Consider the following 26,890-nt stretch of genomic DNA (forward strand, 5'->3'; position numbering starts at 1 on the left):
ATGTTTAAGATACTGAAGAGTTGCTATAACAAGGGAGAAAACATCACATAAGAAAGTGGTGGAGGTGCCATTCTCTATTTCCTCCACAAAAATCCTCTTGGAGGAAGTGTAATTTTTATTTGTCTCCATGAGACAGTTCCCAAAGTACAGTAATGGAATCAGTACATAGCCCAAATAGCAGATTAAGCTCAAGGCTAGTGTTTTAGTAATAAGTATCTCAGACAAAACACCACTAAGTGCTACAGAGCACAGAAAACTGCAAAAGCCAAAACCAGTCTTTAACATGTACAGTAAAAAAGAGACCATGGCACAAATCAGATAAACTAATGTTTAGAACAATTAGATCAATATTGGGACCAGCAACTGTTAACAGATATAAGTTTCTTCTAATACCTTCTGGTAAAATCTGTTGTTATCTCAAACCCTTTGAGAACCCTGTTGGGTACCAAAAAGGACTGTTATGGTTTAACTCCAGATGGCAGCTAAGCATCCCACAGCCTCTTGATTCCTCCCTCTTGGTGAGATGGGGGAAGAATTGGAAGGGTAAAAATGAGATATCCGTGGGTTGAGATAAAGACAGTTTTAATAATTAAAAATGCATTAAAAAAAAAAAAGTTGTAAGGGAAAAAACCCCACCCAACAACTGACAAAGAATGAGGGAAATAAAACCCAAGAAAAACAAGTTATGCAAATGAAAACAGTTGCATACCACCAACAGACTGATGCCAAGCCAGTCCCCAAGCACACTGCCTGCCACCCCCCCCCCCCCCATAGGAGCTACTGTGAAGAAATTTAACTCTATTCTAGTGAAAACCAGTATACCTGAGTTTGGGATGACACTTAAGGAATAATTTAAACTAACCTTCCAGTAATTAAACTCCTTCGAATGTTTTAATGCTTTGTATTTATATTCTTATTTGTAGTTATTTGCATGTCTTCTTGAGGAACTGTTCTGTATCTTCTTTTTAGCACTTATCTTCATATCCAAATACTTAAATGGTAGATATTCCATAGGCTTTATTATACAAAATGATGTTTTGATAGAAATGTTGTTTTTTAGACTGTTAAGGAAATCTTTGATTGTTTTTTACCTGTGTTTAGTATTTGGTCCCTCTTGATAAAAGAATGTTACTATCTTCTAATGTTGTTGTGGTGTTTTTTGTTTTATGCATCCTTAGTGTACTTTAAAGTATCTATTAGATTTTAAATATAAAATAAAGAAAGATAAACTTTCATGTGATATTCATACCTACTTAAACTGTGTGAAAAATGCACATGGTGTGCTTGGGATACCAATAAATATATCTTTCATGGTCAGATTTTCTCAAATGTTTTTCTGAAACTATGCTCAAGAATTCACTGTGTTCATTAAACTTTGTATTATGATTGTACTTCTAATATATGTGTTACTGTAATTCTCTTCAGTTTCCTTAAAGGAGATATGTTTATTGTGCATAATGAATTGGAAGATGGCTGGATGTGGGTTACAAACCTACGGACAGATGAACAAGGTCTTATAGTAGAAGACCTGGTAGAAGAAGTGGTAAGTAATTTTATATTCAAATCTGTTGCAGAACTGAGATTTGATTTTTATATTTTGTTAGTTGTGTGTGGAAGTTAACATTGAAATTAAGCCAAACTAGTGTCATCGAGCTGCCTGACTTTATGTACTTTATTAAACCTTCTTGCACTATTTGAATCTACCAGTTTTTAAGTAGTTTAACAAACCATTAAGTCTAATTTAATATCCAAGCAAAGTACCTCTTCTTGTTATCCAAAAAAGCTCATGTGCAAATGAATGATACTGCAAACTTCTTAAGCAGTTTCCTAAACTCACCAGTCCTGATAAATAACTTGTTAGTCATTCAGTTACATTCTGTTTGTTTATTTGCTATGAAATATTCATAAATATATGTATGTCTTTGTTTTTGTTTTTTTTTTTTTTAAGGGCCAAGTGTGTATAACAAAATATTGATGCGTTAATTATACCTAGAAGGGCTTATGCTAAGTCAAGAAGCTAATTGGGTGACAAAGATAGTTGATTTACTGCAGGATAAGAGATGATTTAATGGACAAAATCACCCACCCTACCCTCCCACATGCTTTTTTTTCAAAGTAGTTCACAATTGCTTTGGAGTCTTGATGATGTTTGCTTTGCAGTATATGTATATTTCTATTAGTAGTTTGCTTCACCTGTTCTCACATCTATATCAGGATGTGAATGGCTAAATTGAAATGGTAGTGTTAAAGTAACTATAAATTTCTACATTAGTGGTTGAAGTTTACAAAAGTTGAGATTTAAGTTAGCATGTGTAAAGAAGGACTTGAAGAGTGACGGAAACAATCCTCTGAAATAATGTGTTATGGCTGAATTTCCACTGAATTCCAGTGAATGAAGTTGAAAACCTCTTTACATGAACTGTGCAATAAGCCATCTTGTTCAAAAATGTCTTAGACTTCTTAGTGTTTATTTCTACAGAAGGTCTTAACCTATGAAGTTTACTGTTCTAAACTCAAGCATACTTTTGTCATGCATTTAATATTTCATTTTTCCTATTAGGGAAGAGAAGAAGATCCACATGAAGGCAAAATGTAAGGATTTCTTGTTTTTTATTAAAAGCAAATCATAAAACAACTGTAAACTTTAGCTATGAGATTGGGAAGATGAATCAAAATTGAATGTACTTGTTTTTTAAGACTTCTATTCTAGCTGTTGAAGTTGCATAGGTCATTGACATGAAGTCTTGTATTAGTTACTCCTAATGTTAAAGGGTTTTGCAGTTAAAATCTTGAATGAGTCTGTGATCACTTTACCTAGAATATATTCAATGGAGTATGTGGTGTTTTCTGATTTGTGGGGATTTTTTAATACACATACCTTTAGCTTAGAAGTAACCTTTATTCAAGTCTGATCAACTTTAAGTGCAGGAGAGGGATCAAAATATCATTTAGAGGAATGATAGTTTAATAGTAACACTTATTAGCCTCATGTGCTAGCACTTTAAATGAAAACCAGGAGACACTAGAATAATTTGTTTGCAGTGAATTCCAACTTGTTAAATAACTTTAAAAAAACTAATACAATTTACAATGAACAATGAATTGATATAGGAAACTTGATTGTTATATATGATTTTCAGTTGTAAAGATGAGCAGCGAATGAAAGTTACAGAAAATTTCTAGTAGCTGGATAACTTCATCTGTCCTCTATTTGCTTGCAATAACTGCAGCTTCTGCTTTCTGTATTTTTTACCCAGTTTGCAGTCTCCAAAGGACTGATGTTAGAAGAAGGCATTTCTAGTGGTGTTTTCTTGGTGGCTTGTTTTTGTTCCTAATAGGGGAAAGAAAATTGTTGGTGTGTAGCTTCAGTTTACAGGTTTTCAACATTTTGCTAGTCAGTTTGGTATAGCAGCATAATAGTAGTAGGGATGCCTTCAAATACAGGAACATTTTTTTTTTTTTTTTAAACAAAGTAGTTTGTAGCGGAATCTTGAAGCTTGGATACTCAATTCAGTTACTCATTCTGCTCAGAAGATTCCAGGGGAGGCAGGGATTTCCGTAAATATTCCAATATCCAGGGATTTTCCTGTAAAGTTAATATAGAAAGCAAGTTAGAAGTAGAGCTCTTTTTTGATGTGTAAGAGGCTTTCTTTTGCACAAAATCACAAAATTGTTAAGGTTAGAAAATACCTCTAAGATCAAGTCCAACCATCAACCCAGCAGCACCACCATATTTACTGCTAAACCATGTCCTCAAGTGCCATATCCATACATTTTTGAACACTTCCAGGGATGGTGACTCCTCCACTTCCTTGGGAAGCCTGTTCCAATGCCTGACCACCCTTTCCATAAATAAATTTTTCCTGATATCTAATCTAAACCTCCCCTGGTGCAACTTTTCCTTTAAAGCCCTAGTTTGGCCCCATTTTGGGCTATTTCACAGAATCATTTGAGTTGGAAAAGACCTCTGAGATCGAGTCCAGCCTTTGACTGATCACCATCTTGTCAACTAGACGAGAGCACTAAGTGCCACATTCAGTCTTTGTTGAACACCTCCAGGGAGGGTGACATCCACCTCCCTGGGCAACCCATTCCAATGTATAACAACCCTTTCTGTGAAGAAATTCCTCCTAATGTCCAATCTGAACCTCCCCTGGCACAGCTTGAGGTTATGTCTTGTGCCATCACTAGTTATGTGGTAGAAGAGGCTGACCCCCACCTGGCTGCAACCTACTTTCAGGTAGTTGTAGAGAGAACCCCAGTACCCTTAGCCACTCCTCAGAGGACTTACTCTCTAGACCCTTCACCAGCTTTGTTGCCCTTCTCTGGACTCGCTCCAGCACCTCAATGTCTTTCTTGCAGTGAAGGGCCGAGAACTGGACACAGTATTTGAGGTGTGGCTTCACTAGTGCTGAGTACAGGGGGGCAAATTACTACCCTGGTCCTGCTGGCTACACTATTCTTGATACAGGTCAGGATGCCATTGGCCTTTTTGGCCACCTGGGCACATGCTGACTCATGTTCAGCCAGATGTCAACCCAGGCTGTAGCGGTCCATGGGGTTGTTTTGACCCAGGACCTGGCACTTGACATTGTTGGACTTTATACTACTGGTCTTGGCCCATTGATCCAGCCTGTCCAAATCCCTCTGCAGAACCTTCTTACCCTCCAGGAGATCAACACTCCCGCCCAACTCAGTGTCATCTGCAAACTTACTGAGGGTGCACTTGATCCTCCCATCCAGATTATAAATAAAGATATTAAACAGGACTGGCCCCATCACTGAGCCTTGGGGAATACCACTAGTGACCAGATACAAACTGGCTGTAGCACCATTCACCACCACTCTCTGGGCCTAGCCATCCAGCCAGTTTTTTACCTATCAGAGTGCATCTGTCCAAGCCACGGGCTTCAGCTTCTCCAGGAGAATGCTGTGGGAGACAGTATCAAAGGCCTTGGTGAAGTCCAGGTAGATAATATCCACAGCCTTTCCCTCATCCACTAGGCAGGTCACCTGGTCAGAAAAGCAGATCACATTGGTCAAGCAAGACCTACCTTTCTTAAACCCATGTTGGCTAGGCCTGATCACCTGTTTTTTCTGCATGTGCTGTGTGATGGCACTCCAGATGATCTGTTGGTCAGGCTGACAGGCCTGTAGTTCCCTGGATCCTCTTCTAGATTGGCATCACATTGGCCAACTTCCAGTCATCTGGGACCTCCATGGTTCACCAGGACTGATGATAAATAATGGAAGGCAGTTTAGGAAGCTCTTCCACCAGTTCCTTCAGTACCCTCAGGTGAATCCCATTAGGCCACATAGACTTGTGATTGTTTAAATGGCTCAGCAGGTCACTAACTGCTTCCTTCTGGATTCAGGGGATCTATTCTTCTTCCTGCTTCTGTCTACTAGCTCAGGGGGCTGGGTACCCTGAGGATAACCAGTCTTTGTTAAGGACTGAGGCATAAAAGGTATTAAGTACCTCAGCCTTTTCCTCATCCTTGGGGACAATGTGTCCATCCCATCCTTTCCCCCACATCCAATAAAGGATTGAGATTTTCCTTGGCCCTTCTTTTGTTATTAATGCATTTGTAAAAATACTTTTAATTGTCTTTTATGACAGTAGCCAGATTGAATTCCGGCTGGGCTTTTGCCTAATTCCCTCTCTGCATGACCTAACAACATCCCTGTACTCTTCCTGAGTTTCCTGCCCCTTCTTCCAAAGGTCATAAATTCATTTTTTTCCCCTGAGTTCCTGTGAAAGCTCCCTGTTCAACCAGGCCAGCTTTCTTCCCTGATGGCTTGTCTTTAGGCACACAGGGACAGCCTGCTCTTTCACCTTTACCATTTCCATCTTAAAGTACGTCCAGCCTTCCTGGACGCCTTTATTACTAAGGACACACTTAAACATGCATGCATGTGCATATATACCTTGCAATGAAAGGACTTGTTTCTAGCTTTCCTTTAAAAGACAGGATGAGCTCTCACGATGTAGTATGTGGTATGTCACATATAAACTGAATACCTATGCAACATCAAGCTGTTTCCTATAATCATAGGTATCAGGTTAAGACTGGATAGATTGCTGGTTATTTTTTGGATGATGCTTTGATGAAGGATTCTGGAAGATGCAAGGCATGAAACTAAAGTGATTCTTATTCAGTAGTTAATAAAGCTGGAGTTTATTTCCTGTCCTGGTTTGAAAGGACAGGTGTCTGCCAGTAGGGGCAGAAGTTTCCCTTTTTGGAATAGAGACTTTGGTTCCACTCCCCTCCCCCAAGTATTACGATTGTTTGAATCAAGGACTCTGAGGCAGAGATAAGGGGGGTGGGAATAACAGCTCTTTTACTAATATATCTAACTATACAAACAGAAAACAATAACAGTTAAAATTGCTAACAGAACGAAATAGATAACTCGGTGTCAGTCCCTTTAGATGCAAGCACGCTGTCTCTGTGCTTAGCCCAGAGCCCGGATTTGCCAGAGGGCAGACGGGAACGAAGGCAGGAGGGAGGGGGGAGGGGCAGCAGCGGCCACGCCGGTCTCGGGCGGGAACGGGCTCACCCTCACCGAGGGCGGCGGCTCCTCGCTCACCGTGTGTGTCCGGGGGATCAGCTGTGTCCGCAGAGGCAGGAGGCTGGAACGGGGCAGATGCAGGGCAGGTGATCGCAGAGGGTCTGGCTCTGCTGTGCTCGGCCGCGTGGCTGAACGATCCCAGGCGTCCTCCTCCCGGCTCGCCGGAAACGCGAGTGCCCTCCCAGAAGCCTCAGAGGCCCCTCCGGGGGCCGTCCCCACCCACCCCCTTTGTCTGGACCCATCAGGGACCCTGGGTGTAACCCGGCCAGTTCCATTGGCATGATAATGGGAAAAATTCTTACAATTGACACAGTAACAGAAAAACACTCAACCCCGAACATTTCCTCAGCTTCTAGTGGAATTCAATTTTAGTTATTCTGTATAGTATTTAAATTTCATTAATGTCCTTGGGCTTTGTATTTCATGCTTCAAATAAATTGCTATCTGAGACTGGCTTCAAATACACCTGTCATTATCTAGCATTTAAACAATGCCTTTAATCTCTAAACACATTTGGATTTGAACATCTACTTTGCATTGGACACCTGTACTCAAGTTTATATAGATATAGATATTTTTTATTTTTCGTTCTGTTGGTAGAAAAACAGAGTTGCTGAATAACATAACAGTTGCTTATATATTCTATATTTACTAGATTTTTTAAAACAAAGATTAATTCATATGTACCAGAGATTAATTCATAGATGTCAGAGCCTTAGATGTCACAACTACTAAAAAAGAGAGCTGATAGTCTTGCTTTCTAATTTTTTTATCTTTAAGATGGTTCCATGGGAAGATCTCCAAACAAGAAGCTTACAATTTGCTGATGACAGGTACTTTTATTTCAGATAGAAATACAGTGGTAGGGGAATGAGACAAATTAATCCTTTGAGACTGCAGGAAAACCTGTTTTTTCTTCTGTATGAACATATGAGCATCAGATCTGTGGTTGCCACTACATTGGAAAAAACCTCACCGCTCAGCAGAGGGGCTTTTTTTTTTATGTTCTCATGTAAAGTTAGTTTCAGAATTCTGATTGAAATAGCTAATTTAAAAAAATGTAATATACATAAATGTATCTTGGGCTTCATTCAAATGCTGAGGAGAAAATACTGTTCACAGAATCAGAGAGTATTCTAACTTGGAAGGGACCCACAAGGATCACTGAATCCAACTCCTGGCTCTGCACAGAACCATTCCCCAAGAATCACCATGTGCCTGAGAGTGTTGTCCAAACACTTGAACTCTGGCTTGGTGCTGTTATATACTTATGGGAGAATGTATTAAACTTTAGTCTCCTCATAGAGTAATTAATTTTTAAAATGAAAACATCAAGGCTTCAGACTCATACTGTCAAATAACATACCTTAAATATGAGAACAAAAATCTTTAGTTTTTAAAAAAATATTGTCAAAACTCATATGCACACCATATGCTCTTGTAAAGAGGTGACAAAAGTTTGGGATAGGCTGTCAGCTACAGCTAAATGATTTGGCATTAACTTTGGCAGTTTAGTACTACTTCATCCTTTTTGGGGGAAGAATGGGGATCACTGTTGGAACTTAGAACAGACTTTATCCTTTAAGTGTGCAATTCCTGCTAATTTGTACTGAGATTTGATAAGAGCTCATAAGTGACAGTAAGTAACAGTTATAATAATGCTGTATTATTATATCTTTTCAGTTGGCCAGGTGTGCAGTTTTCTTGTGAGGCCTTCAGATAATACACCTGGTGATTACTCACTTTATTTTCGAACCAGTGAAAATATTCAGCGTTTTAAAATATGTCCAACATCAAGCAATCAGTTTATGATGGGAGGCAGATATTATAATAGGTAAGTTTTAATAGTTGTGTGTATTTTACAGTTCTGTAAGGAACTTGTATAACATATTGCTGCTAACTTACTGATATGTTCATAAAGTTTCAATGTTTCTTAAGGATATACTATGAGTTATAACTAACTTGCTTAGTAGTAGCTAAGTACATTCTAAAAGCTTTCAAAAGCTTAGGTGTAACTTGTTTCTTTTGAAGTATTTTTTTCCTTTTGTAAATTATTTTCTTTACCCTATACGTTGGATTATGACATGTAATTAGGAGAATGCTACGTTGTCTTGGAAACTACTATTTGTAATAGGGAGTTTTGTGTATATGAAAGAGGAAATTTTAAATGTTAGTTTTATTGGAGACATTCAGTAGGGATTTTAAAGTATAAACAATAGAAATGAGTATTGACAACAAAGGGAAAAATTACCTTTATTGTTGAAAAAGTCATTAAATTAATCACCTTAAATTATCTGAATATTCTGGTCAGAAGTGCAGATAGTGAAAACTCACCTTTCTCTCTTAACTGAGACCATTGCCTATCACATGATGAGAAATTTTCTGGACACGTTCACCTAGAACCAGGACATTCTTCATCCCAACAGAGAATTTCTCTCAATTCCAGCTTGGCTTCTGAGTGGGTAGAGATCCAGCAACTGGTGTGTCCGAGAAAATGTTGCAGTCTCCTAACTAAGAAGTTCAGTGGACTTCATATAATTTCAAATGGACAGTGGTTTGAGACTAAGGAATTGGAATCTTATTAACCTATATATATATATCCCACACACAGACTGCTTGAGTAACCTCTACATTAATCAGTCTGGCCTCCAGACATCCTCATTGAAAATCAAGCTAGCTTCAGTGTCAGCATTTGAAGGTAAATCCTCTTTTGCCCATTTTCTAGTTACATGGCGTATTAGGAGAATGACAGACTTCAAACACCCTAGGTGATGTCAAACTAATTAGCAAATTAGTCGAAGTCTTAGTCTTAAATGGCTTTGCAGTATTAGAGAGGATAGCTCCAGAAACTTACTGCAATAAGTTATTACTTCTCACTGATGGATTCACTAGAGAAGATTCTTTCCTTGACATTGGATGAAAAAGATGAAAAGATTAAGCACCACTAAGTTATGATTATATGCTTTTAGAGAGCTTTTTGAATATTTTGGTACCTAGGTTGCAAAGATCTTCCTCAGTAGGAGAGAACTACTTGGCTTTGAAAGACTTCTAGTTGAATGTTTTGGAGAATTACTAATATACTCTTCAGCTCAAGTTCTGTCCAATTCACATTTACTGACAGTTGATAGACTTCTTGAAAGTTCAAACATGCAGGATAATGATGCAAAATGGAGGTGGTAACTGCCCCAGATTATTTACCATGAGATATACTGCAGAGGGCAATAAATGAGAAGCAGAAAAAAAAAAAAAAAAAGAATAGCTTTCTGTGGGCTTCTTAATTCTTGTACAGGTTTATTTGTTATGGACCCTGGAAGAAGGAAGTGTTTAAATATGAGAAGACTAAGGTGGATTGTTGTATGAAACAGAAGTTGCTGAAAAAGCATCAAACAGCATTAAATTCAGAACAGAAATATAGGAAGTATGAGTTTATGCAAAATAGTCAAATTATTTATGAGCATTTATTGGCAGAGAGAACATTTGTGTTTATTCTTCATCAAAAAATGTAGAGTTTGTCTTCAAGGTGAAAAACTAGAGGTTGAAGACATGCTGCTTCTTTAAATGCACATGTTAAACAGTTTTCATTGATCTTTTTTATAAGCTATTTCTTTAAATGGTCTGAAGGTGTCTGCTTTAAATCCAATACTAGTATTAGAATGGAACTTTAAAAAAAATCATCCTTGGTAGTAGTGTTGTTTCTCTTGAATATTCTTCTCTTGCTGCTTTAGTGATTTTACGTATGAATAAAAAATAGATAAAGGCAATTTTATTTTGCAAAGTATTGATTAAAATTATAGTCACAAAAATTATAGAACAAAGTTTTCCATACAAAAGTAACAGCCTTAAGAATAGTGAAGAAACCAACTCAAAAGTTGACTGTTGTTTTATTTTCCAGGTAATGTTAAACATCCAGACATGGGACGGGAACCAATATAAGCAATGCTATGTATCAGACTATAGTCCTCCTGCAGTGGCAGATGTGGTTCAGTTGAAGCAGTGGTCCTGTAGAAGGGTGCAGTTTTCCTCTGAAGGTCAAGGGAAAGGTCCAGCTTTCCTCTGGAATCCAGTGGAAAGAAAGTATCTCGGTGTCCCAAATCTCAGTTTCTATATAGGTAGGAAAGGCTTGGCTCCTCCCCTGGCTGGAGCATCTCCCACTGGGATGATGTAATTTTATCAGTCATATAGTGGGACTCAATGGCCCATTAGCAAACAATATCTTCCTGGAGGGAGGATGGGTTGTGGAAAAGATAAAGATGATTGCCCCATCTGGTGTTACAGGTGGTCCATTAGCAGATAATATGTGTCACTGAGATAAGGAACACTACCTCACCCAGCTTCAACAGATGGTGATAGAATAGACATTTCTGGCCATATCCTATATTGCAACCCAACACATTATCCACACCTTATTCTATTACCATCTGCATAATGAAAACCTTACACACAGTTCTCACTTAAGATTAGGTTTTTCTGCGGTACACAATGGGTTTACCCATCTTTCTGCATTACCCACCAAGTGTAACCAGGTCCTTGAGCAAAGAAAACCCCACAGATGGGTCTGTCCTTGCCTGAGGTAGGACTAATCCAAACAGTGTTTCCTAAAATAGCTTTCATGCATACTACAGGGATTTGATCTCCACCCACTGTGTGCAAGGGTTCAGACTGGGCAGGACCAGCTCCATTGATGGACCCTCGGGTGCTGACCATCCAGGTGGCCTTTGCTAAGTTTGTCTGCAAATTATTGAAGGTTCCCTTACCAAGTACCTTCAGGGTAGTCTTGAGAAGGCAGTTGCACCGTTAAACTTTCCCAGCAGCTGGTGCATCATAAGGGATATGGTGTATCCATTCAATGCTGTGTTCTCTGGCCCAGGCTTTGATAAGTCCCTTCTTGAAATGGGTCCTGTAGTCTGACTGAATTCTCTCAGGGGTGCCATGCCTCCAGAGGACTTGCTTTTCCAGGCCCAAGATGGTGTTCCGAGCAGTAGCCTGAGGCACCAGGTAGGTCCCCAACCATCCAGTGGTGGCTTCCACCACAGTCAACACGTAGCACATGCCTTGGCAGGTCTGAGGCAGTGTGATGTAGTCAATCTGCCAGGCCTCCCTGTACTTATATTTAGGCCATCGCCCAAAATACCTAAGGGGCTTCACCCGCTTGGCTTGCTTGATGGAAGCACACGTCTCACAGTCATGGATAACCCGTGAAATACTGTCCATGGTTAGATCCACCCCTCAGTCTCGTGCCCACTTATAGGTGGTGTCTCTGCCCTGATGGCCTGAGGCATCGTGGGCCCATTGAGCTAGGAAAAATTCTCCCTTGTGTTGCCCAACTAAGTCTATCTTTGACACCTCTATCTGTGCAGCCTGATTTACTTGCTTGTTGTATCTCTGTTCCTCATTAGCCCAACTCTTGGGGACATGGGTATCCACATGACGGACTTTCACAGGTAGCTTCTCTACCCAAGTGGAAATGTCTTTCCACTCATCAGCAGCCCAGATTGTTTGGGGTTTTTTTTTTTTTATGTTGCCAATTATTCTTTTTCCACCTTTCCAGCCAACCCCACAGAGCACTGGTTACCACCCATGAATCAGTGTCAAGGTAGAGCTTTGGCCATTTCTCTCTCTCAGCAAAGTCCAGGACCAGCTGAACAGCTTTCAGTTCAGCAAGTTGACTTGATCCACCTTCTCCTTCGGTAGCTTGTGCAACCTGTCGTGTGGGGCTCCATACGGCAGCTTTCCACTTCCGGTTCATCTCCACAATGCGGCAGGAACCGTCGGGGATAAGAGGGTCATGTGTTTCATCTGCTGGCAGTTGTTTGTATGGTGGGGCTTCTTCGGCCTGGGTCACTTGTTCCTGCTCCTCTTCATCGGCGAGACCAGAATCTTCTCTTTCGGGTCAGTTTCTGATAATCTCCAAGATCCCAGGGCGATTCGGATTGCCAATACAGGTGCACTGCATGATGAGGGCAGTCCATTTGCTCCATGTGGCATCAGTGGAATGGTGAGTAGAGGGAACCTTTCCTTTGAACATCCACCCCAGCACTGGCACTCGGGGTGCCAGGAGAAGCTGTGCTTCTGTGCCAATCATCTCTGAGGCAGCTTGAACTCCTTCATAGGAAGCCAAGATTCCCTTCTCTGTGGGAGTGTAATTGGCTTCATACCCTCTGTAGATTCAGCTCCAGAATCCCAGGGGTCGGCCTTAGGTCTCACCAGGCACCTTCTGCCAAAGGCTCCAGAACAGACCATGGTTCCCAGCTGCAGAGTAAAGCACATTCTTTATCTCTGGCCCAGACCTGCCTGGGCCAAGGGCTACTGCATGAGCGATTTCCTGCTTGGTCTTGGCAAAGGCATGTTCCTGTTCAGGGCCTCAGTGGAAATCATTCTTCTTGCGAGTGACTAGGTAGAGAGGGCTCACAATCTGGTTGTACTCAGGGATGTGCATTTTCCAAAAGCCTATGGCACCTATTGAATGCTTGTGCTTCCTTCTTGATGGCCGGTGGAGACATTGCAGTGATCTTGTTGATGACCTCAGTGGGGATCTGGCACCATCCATCTTGCCATTTCACACTCAGGAACTGGATTTCTCAGGCGGGTCCTTTGACTTTGCTTCTCTTTATGGCAAAACCGGCTCCCAGCAAAATCTGGATGATCTTGTTTGCTTTCCCAAATACCTCACTTGTTGTATTCCCCCCCCACATTGATGTTATTGATATATTGCAAATGTTCTGGAGCCTCACCCTTCTCCAGTGCAGCTTGGATCAGTCTGTGGCAGATGGTGGGGCTGTGCTTCCACCCCTGGGGCAGTCGGTTCCAGGTGTACTGCACGCCTCTCCAGGTGAAAGCAAACTGAGGCCTGCACTCTGCTGCCAAAGGAATGGAGAAGAATGCATTGGCAATGTCAATGGTGGCATACCACCTTGCTGCCTTGGACTCCAGCTCGTATTGGAGTTCCAGCATGTCCGGCACAGCAGCGCTCAGCAGTGGAGTCACTTCATTCAATGCCCGATAGTCCACAGTCAATCTCCATTCTCTGTCGGAATTGCACACAGGTCAGATGGGACTGTTGAATGGTGAGTGGGTTTTGCTGACCACTTCTTGGCTCTCCAGTTGACGGATCATCTTGTGGATGGGGATCACAGCATCTGAATTTGTCCAGTACTGCCGGAGGTGCACTGTCATGGTGGCAATTGGTACCTTTTCCTCTGTCACTTTCGAGAGTCCCACTGCAGATGGATTTTCCAACAGTCCAATCAAGGTGTTCACCTGCTTAATGCTCTCTGCTACTACAGCAGCTACTCCAAAAGCCCACCTTAACCCCTTTGCGTCTTTGTAATAGTCATTCCTGAGGAAGTCTATGCCTAGAATGCGCAGTACCTCTGGGCCAGTTACAATTGAATGTTTCTGCCACCCCTTTCCAGTCAGGCTCACCTCAGCCTACAGCAAAGTCAATTCCTGTGATCCCCATGTTACCCCAGCAATGAAAATAGATTCTTTCCCCACGTTTCAATGATACACTGTGAACCAGTATCAACTAATGCCTCATGTTTCTTGGCTCTGATGTTCCAGGCCATCAGATCCACACCATCCAATAAATCTTGTCATCCCCTGCTTCTCCCTGGCTAGAGCCAGGGCCCCTGTAGCCCTGGTTATTATTTCCTTCCTGGGCATACACAGTAGAGGTTCCTTCAAGTGGGTCTGGTAAATTATCTTCTCTAATACCCTGCACCTTGGTTATGGCAGGTTGAGGCTACCTTCACTTTGGTACAACTCCCTTGCTTAATGCTTCCCTCTCTGAGTTGTCACACTTGTGCTGCCAGGACAGAAGTGGGTTTCCCATCCCATTTTTCCCATGTCTTCCCCATTGTCTTGCAGGAAGAACAACAGGTCAGCTCGTGGGGTGTACCCTCTCTCCCTAGCTGGGGGGCGTTTGGCTCTAACCTTAGGGCCTTCGACTCGCACTGGTGCCGTACTGATCTTTCTCCTTTCCTCCCTCACCTCCTCTTGGATGCTCTTCACCATGGCAGAGACATGAGCCTGTACTGGGCCATTCATCGTACTCTCAAAATTTCTGAGCTTAATGGCAACAGAACCCTCTGTCTCTTGGTTGTTATCAGCATTAATCATTGCTATGTAGGTGGTATATTGAGATACACCCAAGGTTGCCAAATTCCATAACATCTGCCCTGTGCACTTGACCTTGTCAGGGTCATTGTCATGCTGTCCATCCCTCCCAAAGAGTACCTCTAATACTGCCACTTCTCTCAGCTGCTGGATCCCTTCCTCAAGGGTCTTCCAACACAATCTATGGTGGTGCTCCTGCATTCTCTCTCTGTGGACAAGCCTCTTTCTTACACTCATTAAAAGCTGCTCACAGATGGAAAGGGGTTCTGGCTCCCTTATGAATACCTGATCCACACCTGAGTTCTGGGCCAAGGGTCCCAAATTCCTGGCCTCAGTACCATCCACTTGCACACCTGTTCCCATAAGGTCCCAAACCCGGAGTAACCAAGTTGTAAAAGGCTCACGGCCCCGTCATACAATGTCTTTTCACAGATTACGGAGACTATTGTATGAAAGGGACTTGGTGACGATCTCAACCTCTGGCTCCCTTGCTGGTTGTGAGGGCCCTCCTTTCATAGCCTTATCATCTTGGTTCTTTGTTTTCATTTTAGTTTTTCTAGTTTCCACAGGGGCAACTGCTGCTGGCTTGCTGTGACCACTCCTGTGCTTTTGCTGGAGCCTGGACAGATGTAACATCTACAGGTTCCACTGCAGCACAGTCAGACTCTCTCTTTTTAGCACTGGGGGGGGGGGGGGGTGGTTCTTCACCAGATGGGGAAAAGTACTTTTTCAGTATCTGCCACATCTTCTCCTCTATTACCTCTATCCAATCTGGGTAGTTTATTTTTGAGGTGGACTCTGTGGCAGCATCCCTAGTTTCTTGGGTAGGTATCACAGTGGTTATCCAAGCCGATATCTCCCTATCTCTGAATGCTACATAGTACAGGCCTGTCAGTAACACCAGTCACTGTATATCATCGGCATTCAGAGGAGATTTGAACACTTCAAAAACTGGTGGTGTAGAACCAAAAAAATGGGTGAAGGTTTGGGAGAAAATTTTTCCTGGTTTTGTTTCCTCACAGTAGGAACCATAATTAATGTAACCCCAAAAACATACTGTTAATGTGTGATAGCCTTGAATCCATGTACCTGCCTTCCAAATAAAGGTAGAAATCCACAAATTCCTCACCTTATTAACCCATAAAGCAAACTTGTTAACAGACACAGTAGCCTTAGTTATAGGGCCCATGTTTAGATAAGAGCCTGCACATGGGAGAAATACAGCCACGACCATGTGCTACCCGAACCAGGGTAAGCTAGACCACATGATACCACGTAATGAGGTTTCTATATCCAGCACACAAAATTAGGTTACTCAAGAACTCTTATTCCTTTTATTGATGCCCTCGTGCCCCACATTGGGTGCCAAAATCTGTCCTGCTTTTAAGGACAGGTGCCTGAAAATAAAGGCAGAAGCTTCTCTTTGAAACGGAGAATGCAAACCCCATTCCTCCAAATTATTATTGAAATTTTGAAATTAAGGGGCTCTCAGGGAAAGATATGGGAATTAGGAATAACAGTTCTTTACTAGGAAAATTAAAATAGGAATACAGTATTACAAAGAACAATCCCAAAACACTGACAGAGTCAGTATACAACCTCACACCCTGGCAGTCAGGGTGTTGGTAGCAGGCCAATTAAATGGTGGCTACAGTCTTTCTGCAGTGGCAGATGTGGTTCAGTTGAAGCAGTGGTCCTGTAGAAGGGTGTAGTTTTCCTCTGAAGGTCCAGAAATGATGGGGAAAGATCCAGTGTTCCTCTGGAATCCAGTGGAAAGAAGGTACCTTGGTGTCCCAAATCTCAGTTTCTATCTAGGTAGGAAAGGCTTGGCTCCTCCCCTGGCTGGAGCATCTCCCAACGGGATGATGTAATTTTATCAGTCATACAGTGGGACTCAATGGCCCATTAGCAGATGATATCTTCCTGGAGGGAGGAGGGGTTGTGGAAAAGATAAAGATGATTGCCCCATCTGGTGTTAAAGATGGCCCATTAGCAGATAATATGTGCCACTGAGATAAGGATCACTGCCCCACCCAGCTTCAACAGATGGTGATAGAATACAGTTTTCCTGCCACATCCTGTATTGCAACCCAACACAACTGGCTAAACCCCAACCTGTCTCTCACCCAGCTTCCTAACCCCATCTGTCCTTCACACAACAGCTTCTTACCTTATCTGTCACTTGCATACAACCTTATGTGCCTTATCTCCTCACAGCACAGTCAGCAGACTTCAGCCTGAACTGCAGCAGACTCTGAGTCTCAAGCTCCATCTACAATTGTAGCTTGTGGCCATGTAACCCACTCTTTTATAACACCCAACCTCATTGGGCAGGCAAGGCTGTTTCTACTTCTTGGTAATCAGTACAGCTGTAATTCATTGGGAAAGATTGACTCCTGAACTACACTTATAACCTATCTTCCCACACTTAAGGACATGATTTAGTGGTGGACTTGTCAGTGGTGCGTTAATGGTGTGGCTGGATTATCTTTGAAGTCTTTTCCAACCGAAATGATTCTATGAATATCTACTTTTTCATGTAAAAATTGTCAAAGTTGGTTGGGGGGGGCAAGGGACGTGATGGTCGGACAGGAGGGGATGTGATTTTACTAACTACATATCATGAAATCTCAAACAGGAAATATATGCTTACTAGCCTGTGGCCACACTATCCTGAACACAGTCTGTTTCATTTCATCTTAAAAGCTAATCAGCTTTGGGCCCAGTTAGTACTGGATGGGAGACTGCTTGAGAATACTGAGTCCACCTGGTGTAGGCTTCTAGAAAAGGGCCATGAAGATGATGGATTAGAGTACTTGTCATCTGAGTACAAGTGGAGTGAGCTGGGACCATTCAGCTTCTAGAAGAGAAGGTGATGGTAGGGAATCTTATCACTGTATAGATACCTGATAGGGAGGGAGAAAAGAGAGAGAGAAGCTCTGTAGTGGTGGCCAGTGTGATGGTGATCAAGCACAGGAAGAGAATACCCAAAGAGCTTGTACAGTCTCCATCCTTAAAGATACTCAAAACTTTCCTGAACAAGGTTCTAGGCCTTTTGTTGTTTTTGTTTATAAAGTGGTGTTGTTATGGAAGGGTGTGGGTTTTTTGTTTTGGGGTAGGTTTTGGAATTTGGGTTTTTTTTTGGATGAGTGGGATTGGTTGGATTTTTTTGCTTGTTTTTTTCAGTTGGAAGGGACCTACAATGATTATATAGTCCTGGACTGACCAAAAGTTAAAGCATATTGCTAAGGGCATTGTCCACAGACAGGCATGGGACATCAACCACGTCTCTGGGAAAAGCCTGTTCCACTGTTTGACCATATTCTGGATAAAGAAATGCTTCCTAATGTCAAGTCAGAACCTGCCCTGGCACAACTTTGAACCATTCCTACGTCCTATCACTGGATCCCAGGGAGAAGAGTTCAGCACCTCCGTCTCCACTTCCCCTCCTCAGAAAACTATAGAGAGCAATGAGGTCACCCCTCAACCTCCTTTTCTCCAAACTAAACAAACCTAGTGTCCTCAACCACTGCTCATAGGACATTCATTCCAGCCTTTTCACCAGCTTTGTTGCCCTTCTCTAGATGCATTCAAGGACCCTCACATTCTTCTTAAATGGTGGGGCCCAGAACTGCACACAATACTCAAGGTGAGGCTGCTCCGATGCTAAATACAGAACAATAGTCACCTCTTTTAATTGGATGGTTATGCTGTGTTTGATGCACCCCAGGATGTGGTTTGCCCTCTTGGCTGCCAGGGATCACTGCTGACTCCGATTGAGCCTGCTGTCAACTAGCACCCCAGATCCCTTTCTGCAGGGCTGCTCTCCAGAGTTTACACACTGGTTAAGCTTTGGCCTTCGATGTCTTTTCCTTTCATATGCAAATAAGGGCTCTGTAATTTTTCAGTGAAGCCTGACCTCAGTTCCAAAGATCATATAATTTTTTTCCCTCTGAGCCTGACAAGGAGTTCCCTGTTCAGCCAAGCTGATCTTCTGCCCCATTTGCTTGACTTGTGATACACTGAAATTGCCTATTCCTGTGCTTTTAAATGGTGGTTCTTAAAGACCGTCCAGTACTCATGGACCCTTAAGCCCTCAAAAGCAGATTCCCAGGGGACACTGCTAAGTATCTCCCTGAATAGCCTAAAGTTTTCTCTCTTGAAGTCCAGGGTAGCAACTCTGCTGTCTTTTTTTCTGATGACACTGAAAAGTTTAAATTCAACCATTTAATGATCACTGTCACCATGACAGCCACCTACCATTATATCTCCCATGTGTCCTTCTCTATTTGTAAACAATAAGTCTAGGATGACATCTTTCCTAGTTGGCTCACTGAGTACCTGTGACAAGAAGTTATTTCCTACAAACTTTAGGAATTTCCTAGAGTTAATTGTTGATGTCAGGGAAGTAGAAAATTCCCATAAGGATAAGGGCTACTGATCCAGAGATTTCTCCTAATTGCCTATAGAATAACTCTATAGTTATCTTTAGCACTCTATAGTGCTATCATCCTGGCTGGGAGATTGATAGTAGATGCCTACTCTGACAGCTGCTTTGTTTTCCATCTCCCAAATCCTCACTCAGAATGTCTCAGCCACATTATTCTTAACTGTAAGGACTGTACAGTCACATCTCTCTCTTACATACAGTGCAACTCCTTCACCTTGCCTGCCCTGCCTATCCCTCCTGAATAGCCTGTAGCTCATCATCCCAGCACTCCAACTGTGGGACTCATTCCACCAAGTCTCACAAATACCAATGATATTGTCGCTCTGGGAACTGACCACTTCCAGTTCATCCTATTAGTTTCTTGTACTGCATGTGTTGGTGTGCAAGCATTTTAGATGTGCTTCTAAGCCCTCAGTGCTCCCCAGAACAGCATAAATGTTCCCATTAGCATTGCCACCCTCAGGTGATGCCATGACAACCCTTGGCTTACCTTCAGCTTTCCTGTTGATGTCCCCTTCCTACACTGATTGTAGTTTAAAGCCCTCTCAGTTAGTCCTGTGACTTTATGAACAAGGAATCATTTCCCCTGTCAGGACAGATGGATCATGTCAGGTCCCAGCATACCTTGTGTCTGAGACATTTAATGGTTATAAAAAGCAATGTTCTGGTAGAGGCACCAGTCCTGGAGCCAGATATTGTCTTGACTTCACCTGTTTCTTCTAAAGCCTCTCCCCCTTACTGGGAAGATTGAGGAAAATGCTACCTGTGCTTGCTTTTGGAGTATAGGCAGAAATGTAGTATTGCCTATACAGGTTGTGGAACTTCCAGTCCCATGTCTGGATATGCAAACTACCTGGGAAGTAGAATGATATTTGAATGTAAGGTAGCACTTTTTAATGTTTCACTTCTGATTTTAGAAGGTGGAGTAGGATAGGCATACCTATCCTACCACATAGCTTATGCCACTTTGTCCTCTCATTCTGTTTTCTTTCTGAAATCTCGTCTTCCTAAGAGAGAGTTTTCCAAAAACGTGAAAAGTTTAGAAGGGGGGCAGCAGCACAAGGTGGTATATCTGTTGATTCCATGTCAAAGTAAAACAGAAGAAATATTGACCAAGCAGTTATACACTGAACAAGCTTTCAAATTATCTTTAATTTGAGAGATGAGAATTTTCAGACTAGATAACGATTGGAGTTGTTGGAACACTTTTTTATTTTAACTGATAAATTAATACATATTTTGATAGGCTGAACAATATGAGCTTAACATGTTAATACTTTTTCCTTATAATTTAATGATGTAGTGTTCGTTTTCTGAATTCTTCACTATTTGAAATGTCAGTGATTACAAAATTGGCCAGATAGAAATTTTCTAACACAGTTTTGAGTATTAGAAAGTAGGCATTCTTTGTTGCAGCATGCTGGTCACTCAGAGTATCCTTCCTCTAATCGAGTGCCCTGAGCATCAAGTGAACAGAGTTTTCATCATACATGCTGATTACATATTCATTAGCTATCCCCACTTCCTTGGCTTTTGTGGTGGTTTGTAAAGGACTAATCAGTGTTGGATTTTTAATATTGACACATCATTATACTAATGAGAAAGTTTATATGGTTTTGTGAAACACACATGTAAAGACAAAAATCCTCGGGAAAGCTTTTTCTTTTTTTTTTTTTTTTTTTTTTTTTTTTTTTTTTTTTTTTTTTTTTTTTCTTTTTAGAAGGTAACACTGGCCCAGGCCCCTTTTACGTGGCCCGGGCCGGGCTGGGCAGGGATGGGTGAGTTTTGACACAGGGTTTGGGAAGCTGTCAGGCCATGTTTTTAACTAGAGGCCCTGATAGTCAGGGGGAGGAGAGGCTTGTTGTTAAGATTTTAGTCCTTTCAGCATGGTTAGGGAGTTTGTGGCTTGGTGAAACTTTGTCTTGTTGCTGGCCCGAAGTGGTTCCGGGCAGTCAGGCCCGCTCTGCTGCCCATGCGGCTTGGGGGAGAGACAGTTGGGCCTTGTTTTGGTAAGGCTTCTTTATACCTTTGCTTGTTGCGGGAACGAAGGACTTCTGGGCAGTAAATCAATGTGATTATGCAGAAGCCGATTTATTGTTTACTTTTAACCCTACTTATACGTTCTAAAACTGCTGTTCACACGATCATGCATTTTTTGATTGGTGCCTCTATCTTGTTCACATGCCTTGATCGAGCTTTGCAGGTAAAATGATTGGTTGCAGTCCAGAGCATCATCGCCCACCTTTATCTTGGTTCTTCTAATCTTGGTATTCTGTTTTTCAGCTTCTTCCCTCCCAATTTAGCACAATTTATGATTCAGTAGCCTTGAAGAGTTCCAGAAAGTTTGATAAACTGCAGAACCACAGCTAAAAATGGCTAGTCTGGTGCACCTGTTATAAACAATGGCCTAAGCTATTCAAATACATTACAACAGCTTGTTAGGCTGGGTGGAGGGAAGACTTTTAGTTTGCAGCTGGAATTGCATGTAACAAATGCTAAAAAACAGCTATAAAGCCAAAAAACATATTATTGTTTCTTTGGCTGGGCTTTATAATTTTAGTTAGCCTTGGCATGGCTTTGAAAGACTTAATTGTAAATAGCTCTGGCTGCCCCACTTAAAAGAAATCACAGAACCCTCTGCTGCCTGGGCAAGGTATTAACTCTTTCAATACTCAGATTAAAACTTTACAGATACTTTGTTCTCTCTTCTAAGTAAAAAAAAGAACCAATATAATGATATGCACAAAACCAGCATGAAAACACCAAGATCAAACAGAAAAAAGAATCAGGTCCCAGATGAGGGAAGGAGGAGAGTCATGAACTGTCTCTTTTTTTTACACTATAGAGAAGAAACTCTTGTTTCCCTATAACACATAAAAATATTATGGAGTAAATATAACTGCTCTAATTATAAATATAAACAAAAACATTAATATTAAAATAAGCAAATATTAAAATTAATGTAATCCCCTAAGTTTAAATAGTGAGAAGACCCCTGGTGTTCCTCAGGGAAGAAGAAGAAGAAGCAAAAAAACCCTGTTTTTTTCAAAAATGAAGCAAGCTTTTGTTTAAACTGTTATAATCCTTAAAGTGTGCCTCATAATATGGTCCTCAATAATAGTTATGGAAAACTTGTTAGTCAAGAAAAGTATTTTTACATAGTAATCAAATCTCCATTCTCCCAGGCGACTGATCACTGTGACATCAAGACCACAAGAAAACTGTTTCTTGTGAAAAAATCTCCATAAACTGAAGAAAGAAGTCTCCTCTCCCAAATAAATTGGTAAAAGACTATTTTAAAATAGTAAACTGAGTTGTTTTCTGTACATTTTCAGTGTGAAAAAAGGGGGTAAATGAAAGAAGAATAGTCTAAAGTTTTATTCTAACTTTTTTTTCTTATAGTTTATAGTTTCTCTTTATACCATTTAAAGTTAAGCCTGTTTTACCTTCCTCCTAATCCTATCTCACAACAGAAACATTTCAAATTAGTAAACCAAAACATTAATTAGCTACATTAATTAGTGTTTCCACCCAATTTCAAACTAAAACCAAAACAGCTTTATTTTACACAGTCACACCCCTTTATCAGAAGTCCCTATATGCGTCTTCAGTAGTCTTAAATATTCTATGTCCTTTTCTAGGTGGCTGTTCCTTGAGCCCTGTTTTTGAGTAAATGCAGTATTGTTATTTTGCATAACTTCTGCTTTGTCAGCCTTGCAGAGCTGAGCTGGTGTCCTGATTTAGGGCAAATTTAGGGAGAAAACCTCTGAATGCAGTCCCTTTAGGAAACAGATTCAAGCAGTCCCTCCCCCAACTGGTTCGGGGAAATATTTTCTCAGAGAGAAGTGGAAAAACACCTGTTTATTTAACAGGCAAAGCACTTCCCAGCACAAGAATGAGCAATACTAAGCAATAAAACCTCCCGCTGGTCTGAAGAGATGACAAATTCAGAAGAGTCCCTTCCGTGGGTTGCAGCCCAGCTCACTCAGTCTGTTCTCAGTCCCTCTGGAACTGGGAAATGCTGCAGCCCAGGCCAGGCCTGCTGGGCCACAGGTGTGAGCTCCCAGTGCTCTTCTGGGTTTTCAGTCCAGAGCAGGTTCAAATAATTCTAAGAAAAAGGAAAAAAAAAAACAGTCTAGGGAGCTTCACTGCCTCAGCTAGCTAGAAATTAATCAAGAGCAAAGCAGTGCTCTTTCCTGCTGTCCACTGCAGACCACACAGTGTGTGAAGGATGCAGGGTAACAAGTGCAGTCTCTGATAACGAACTGCACCTCTTCTCTCCCCCTTCACTCCTGGAACCAGTCTTAAAGCTGCAGAACTCAATATTCAACACCAACAGAACAGACATTTGGGGATACAAGCATCAGAAACTCACCCTAAGAGAGCTGGTATCCTGCTTGTGTTTTGCATGACTTTTGTTTGCCTAAGTTAGATCCTTTATCTATTTCTCCAAGGCTGTGCTGTTCTGTTCTACTGTCCTTATCAAGTCCCTCCTTTTCTTGAAACTAAATTCCTTATGCGAGGTAGTCTCTTAATATCTATATTTCATTTTATAGTGTAAGGCATTACAACAGCTATAACACTGAATCATGATGCAAGCTAAAACACATACAGCAATTATTATGGTGATGATTATGAACCAAGTCCAGCTGGGTAACCGTGAACTAAGTTTGGTCCAGATTTCTTCAAATCCCCAGGAGGTGTAATCTTGAGCCACCATCAAAGTTGTAAAATTTCAGTTTGTTTCCAGATTTCCTGGATATCTGTAGGCACTCTACCACTTTGATAGCAGAACAAGACTTAAACATCTTGGTTTTTTTTTCAGACAGCTGTTCAGTTACCTGAGGGGCTTTGGCCTTTTTAATTCTGGAATAATGTATCCATGATTTTATCTGTCCAATTTCAATGCAGTAAAAATTGTCCATAGTACTTGGAAAGGTCCCTTCCACTTTGTCTGGAGCAGAGCAATTCCCCAGTCTTAGAAGTAGACCCAATCTCCTGATTGGAACTTGTATGCTGGCGTGTCCAATCCCATCGGTTTGGAGATTGCCACTGCTTGCTGCAAATCCTGTAAAATTTTACTAATAAAAATGAGGCAATTGTTCTAATTGTCCCCTCCTTTTACATGTCTGTTTCCTGGTATGTGTGGTACTTCGTAGGGTTGACCATATAGCAGCTCCTAGCAGCTTATTTTGCTGGTGCCCCGTGGCCGAATTCTAATTCAAAGTAGATCAAGATGTAATGTTGGGACCCATGTCAAGGAGGTTTTCTGATGTATTTTACCCAATTGCAAATTGATAATGTAATTAATTAGCTCTACTTTGCCACTATCTTGGGGCCTATAAGGAGTATGAAGACCCCAAACTATTCCCAAGGCTTTCCTAACCTGTTGTACCACTTCTGCAATAAAGTGGGAACCTCTTTCTGATTACATTCCCAAAAGTACCCCAAATCTAGGTATTATTTGATTCAGCAGTATTTTAGTCACTTCCCTAGTCTGTCTGGTGCAACAAGGGAAGGCTTTTGGCCACCCAGAAAAGGTATCCACTAGAACTAGGAGGTATTTAGATACCTCTTTTCTGGGGAATTCAGTAAAATCAATCTGCCAGTATTCACCTGGAACATTTACAGATTTTATAGCTCCTAGCACCACTTTGTTAGTTGTGTTAGGGTTGTTTATTTTAGAAGCAATACATTGTTGGATTCTTAATTGTACAGAGCCATTTTAGACCCAATTACAGATTTTTGCAAATGTTTCAAAAGTTTTTCAGTACTCCAATGAGTGGCTTTGTATTTGTGATCCACTATTTTACATAAGATCAGTTGAGGGACTACTGTTTTCCTGGTTGGGGTAACTGCCCAGCCTCATGGACCAAATTTTGCTTCTAAGGATTCAATTACTTGACAGTACCTAACACTATACTCTGGTTTTCCTACTGGGAGAGGTATCTCTGGCAGAGGTATTAAAGACAGAACTTCATTTTCTGATGTGCCTTTTTCCACAGCCTCTTTGGCATCCATATTGGCTAAATGATTCTGCAATTCTGGTTTGGTCTTACCTCCTTGGTGTGCTCTGCAATGTATGATGGCAACTATTGCTGCTTTTTGGATACTTTCAAGTTAATCCAAGATTTGTTTTCTGTTTTTGATTGATGTGCTTTGAGATGTCAAAAGGCCTCTTTCTTTCCAGATGGCCCTGTGTGCATGTACTACTCCAAAGTGTGGCGGTTTCAGTTCTAACCAGGCAGAAACACCAATTTGATGCAGTGGTTTTGATTCGCCAATTTGAGATTTCTTGGCCAATGCACCAATTTATGTGGTGGGTTTAGTGTTGGCCAAATTGCCAGTGCATCCACTAGAATTATTTACTCATTTCCTGCTGTGAGATAGGATTAGGAGGAGGAGCAAAGCATGCTCAAACTTTGAAGGGTATAAAGAGAAACTTTATTAATAGAATCTAAAAGGAAAAATAATAATAAGAATCAGAATAAAACTTTCAGAACGCTTCTCCCCCCTCCACCCTTTCTTTTCACACTGACAACATACAGAAACAAATCAGTCAGTTTACCATCTCTAAAATAGTCTTTCTCTAGTTTGCTTAGGGAGATGAGTTTCGCTCAGTCTATGGAGACTTCACAAGAAACAGTTCTCTCGTGGCTTCAGTGTCACAGTGAATCAGCTGCCTGGGAGAATGGAAATCTGATCACTGTTTAAAAATCCCTTTCCTATACTGACAGTTTTCCCCGCAACTGTTATCGAGGACCATGTCAACTTATAGGGTTTTTATTTTAAGGATGAGCAGTTCAGAACAAAGTTCTTTTCATCTAACTACTGAAATCATCTTTAACTCTGGAAACAGAGATTTTCTCTTCATCCCTGGGGGCAAAGGGCATCACACTCTTCTCTCTTTCTTTCTCTGTTCAAACTTTTCATGGAATCACAGCTACTTCAACATCTGCTTACTTCAGCATGAATGCCTTTGTTCATGTTTACCATATGAACGCTCCACCACCCCAAACACATTTCTATGAGTTACAGGGAAAATTTAGGGTCTGATTTAGAGTCTGATTTATCGATCATGTCTTCTCCATAGCTTACAAGAGAATTTCAGTCCAAGACATCTCCTCATCCCTGCCCATCAGAGACCTAACTTCCTTCTTGTCTAAACCCAATGTCTTCAAGATGTCTGTGTGTGTGTCTATCTCTGTTCTTTTCTTTCACTTGAGAGAATGGAAAGGTCTGCATGTCTCATCCATGCAGTGAAAGAGTTGATATCTTGCCTGAGGGCCTGCAGATGGTTATGTGATCCTTGCTGGGTCGTGGCCGGGAGCTGTTTATGGTGGAAAGTCCTTTAGCAGCTGCACTGGGAGCTAGGCCAGGATAGCAGGGGTCCAGCCAGAAATTATGGTGGTTGCTCTGGCTGCATTCCAGCTAGGGAACCCTGCTCAGTCCCCTGCCGGGCCGCACAGGGACTGCAGAGGGGCAGGCCTGGCCTGGAGCTGCTCCCGGGGCTCAGACTGAAGCACAGAAATAAACTTCTCAACCTATAAAGTTGTGGAGTAGGTACGTATTTTATTCAGCGCTGGACGCAGGGGGAGAGCATCTTCCCAAATCCTGCGTACCTTACATGATTTCTAATCTTCTATTTATCTAGGAAGTTCATGCATATTCTAAATCGCCTATACATATTGATTATCTGCCCCGCCTGTTCCCTGCTCCGTATGCAAATCAGCTGCATATTCATTGCGGCTG

The 26,890-nt window shown here is 41.5% G+C and overlaps 1 protein-coding gene across 1 annotated transcript in view; it reads left to right on the plus strand.

The window, feature by feature from the left end:
- LOC306814107 (ras GTPase-activating protein 1-like) overlaps positions 1-26,890 on the plus strand; it is a 197,792-nt gene that overhangs the window by 67,197 nt on the left and 103,705 nt on the right. The window contains exons 5-8 of the mRNA XM_079329830.1: positions 1,426-1,543; positions 2,561-2,592; positions 7,354-7,406; positions 8,257-8,407. Coding sequence (XP_079185956.1) covers positions 1,426-1,543; positions 2,561-2,592; positions 7,354-7,406; positions 8,257-8,407 — 354 coding nt within the window. The remainder of the gene's footprint in view (positions 1-1,425; positions 1,544-2,560; positions 2,593-7,353; positions 7,407-8,256; positions 8,408-26,890) is intronic.

Source organism: Erithacus rubecula, assembly GCF_903797595.1.
Source record: "Erithacus rubecula genome assembly, contig: SUPER_W_unloc_6, whole genome shotgun sequence".
Taxonomy (NCBI): domain Eukaryota; kingdom Metazoa; phylum Chordata; class Aves; order Passeriformes; family Muscicapidae; genus Erithacus; species Erithacus rubecula.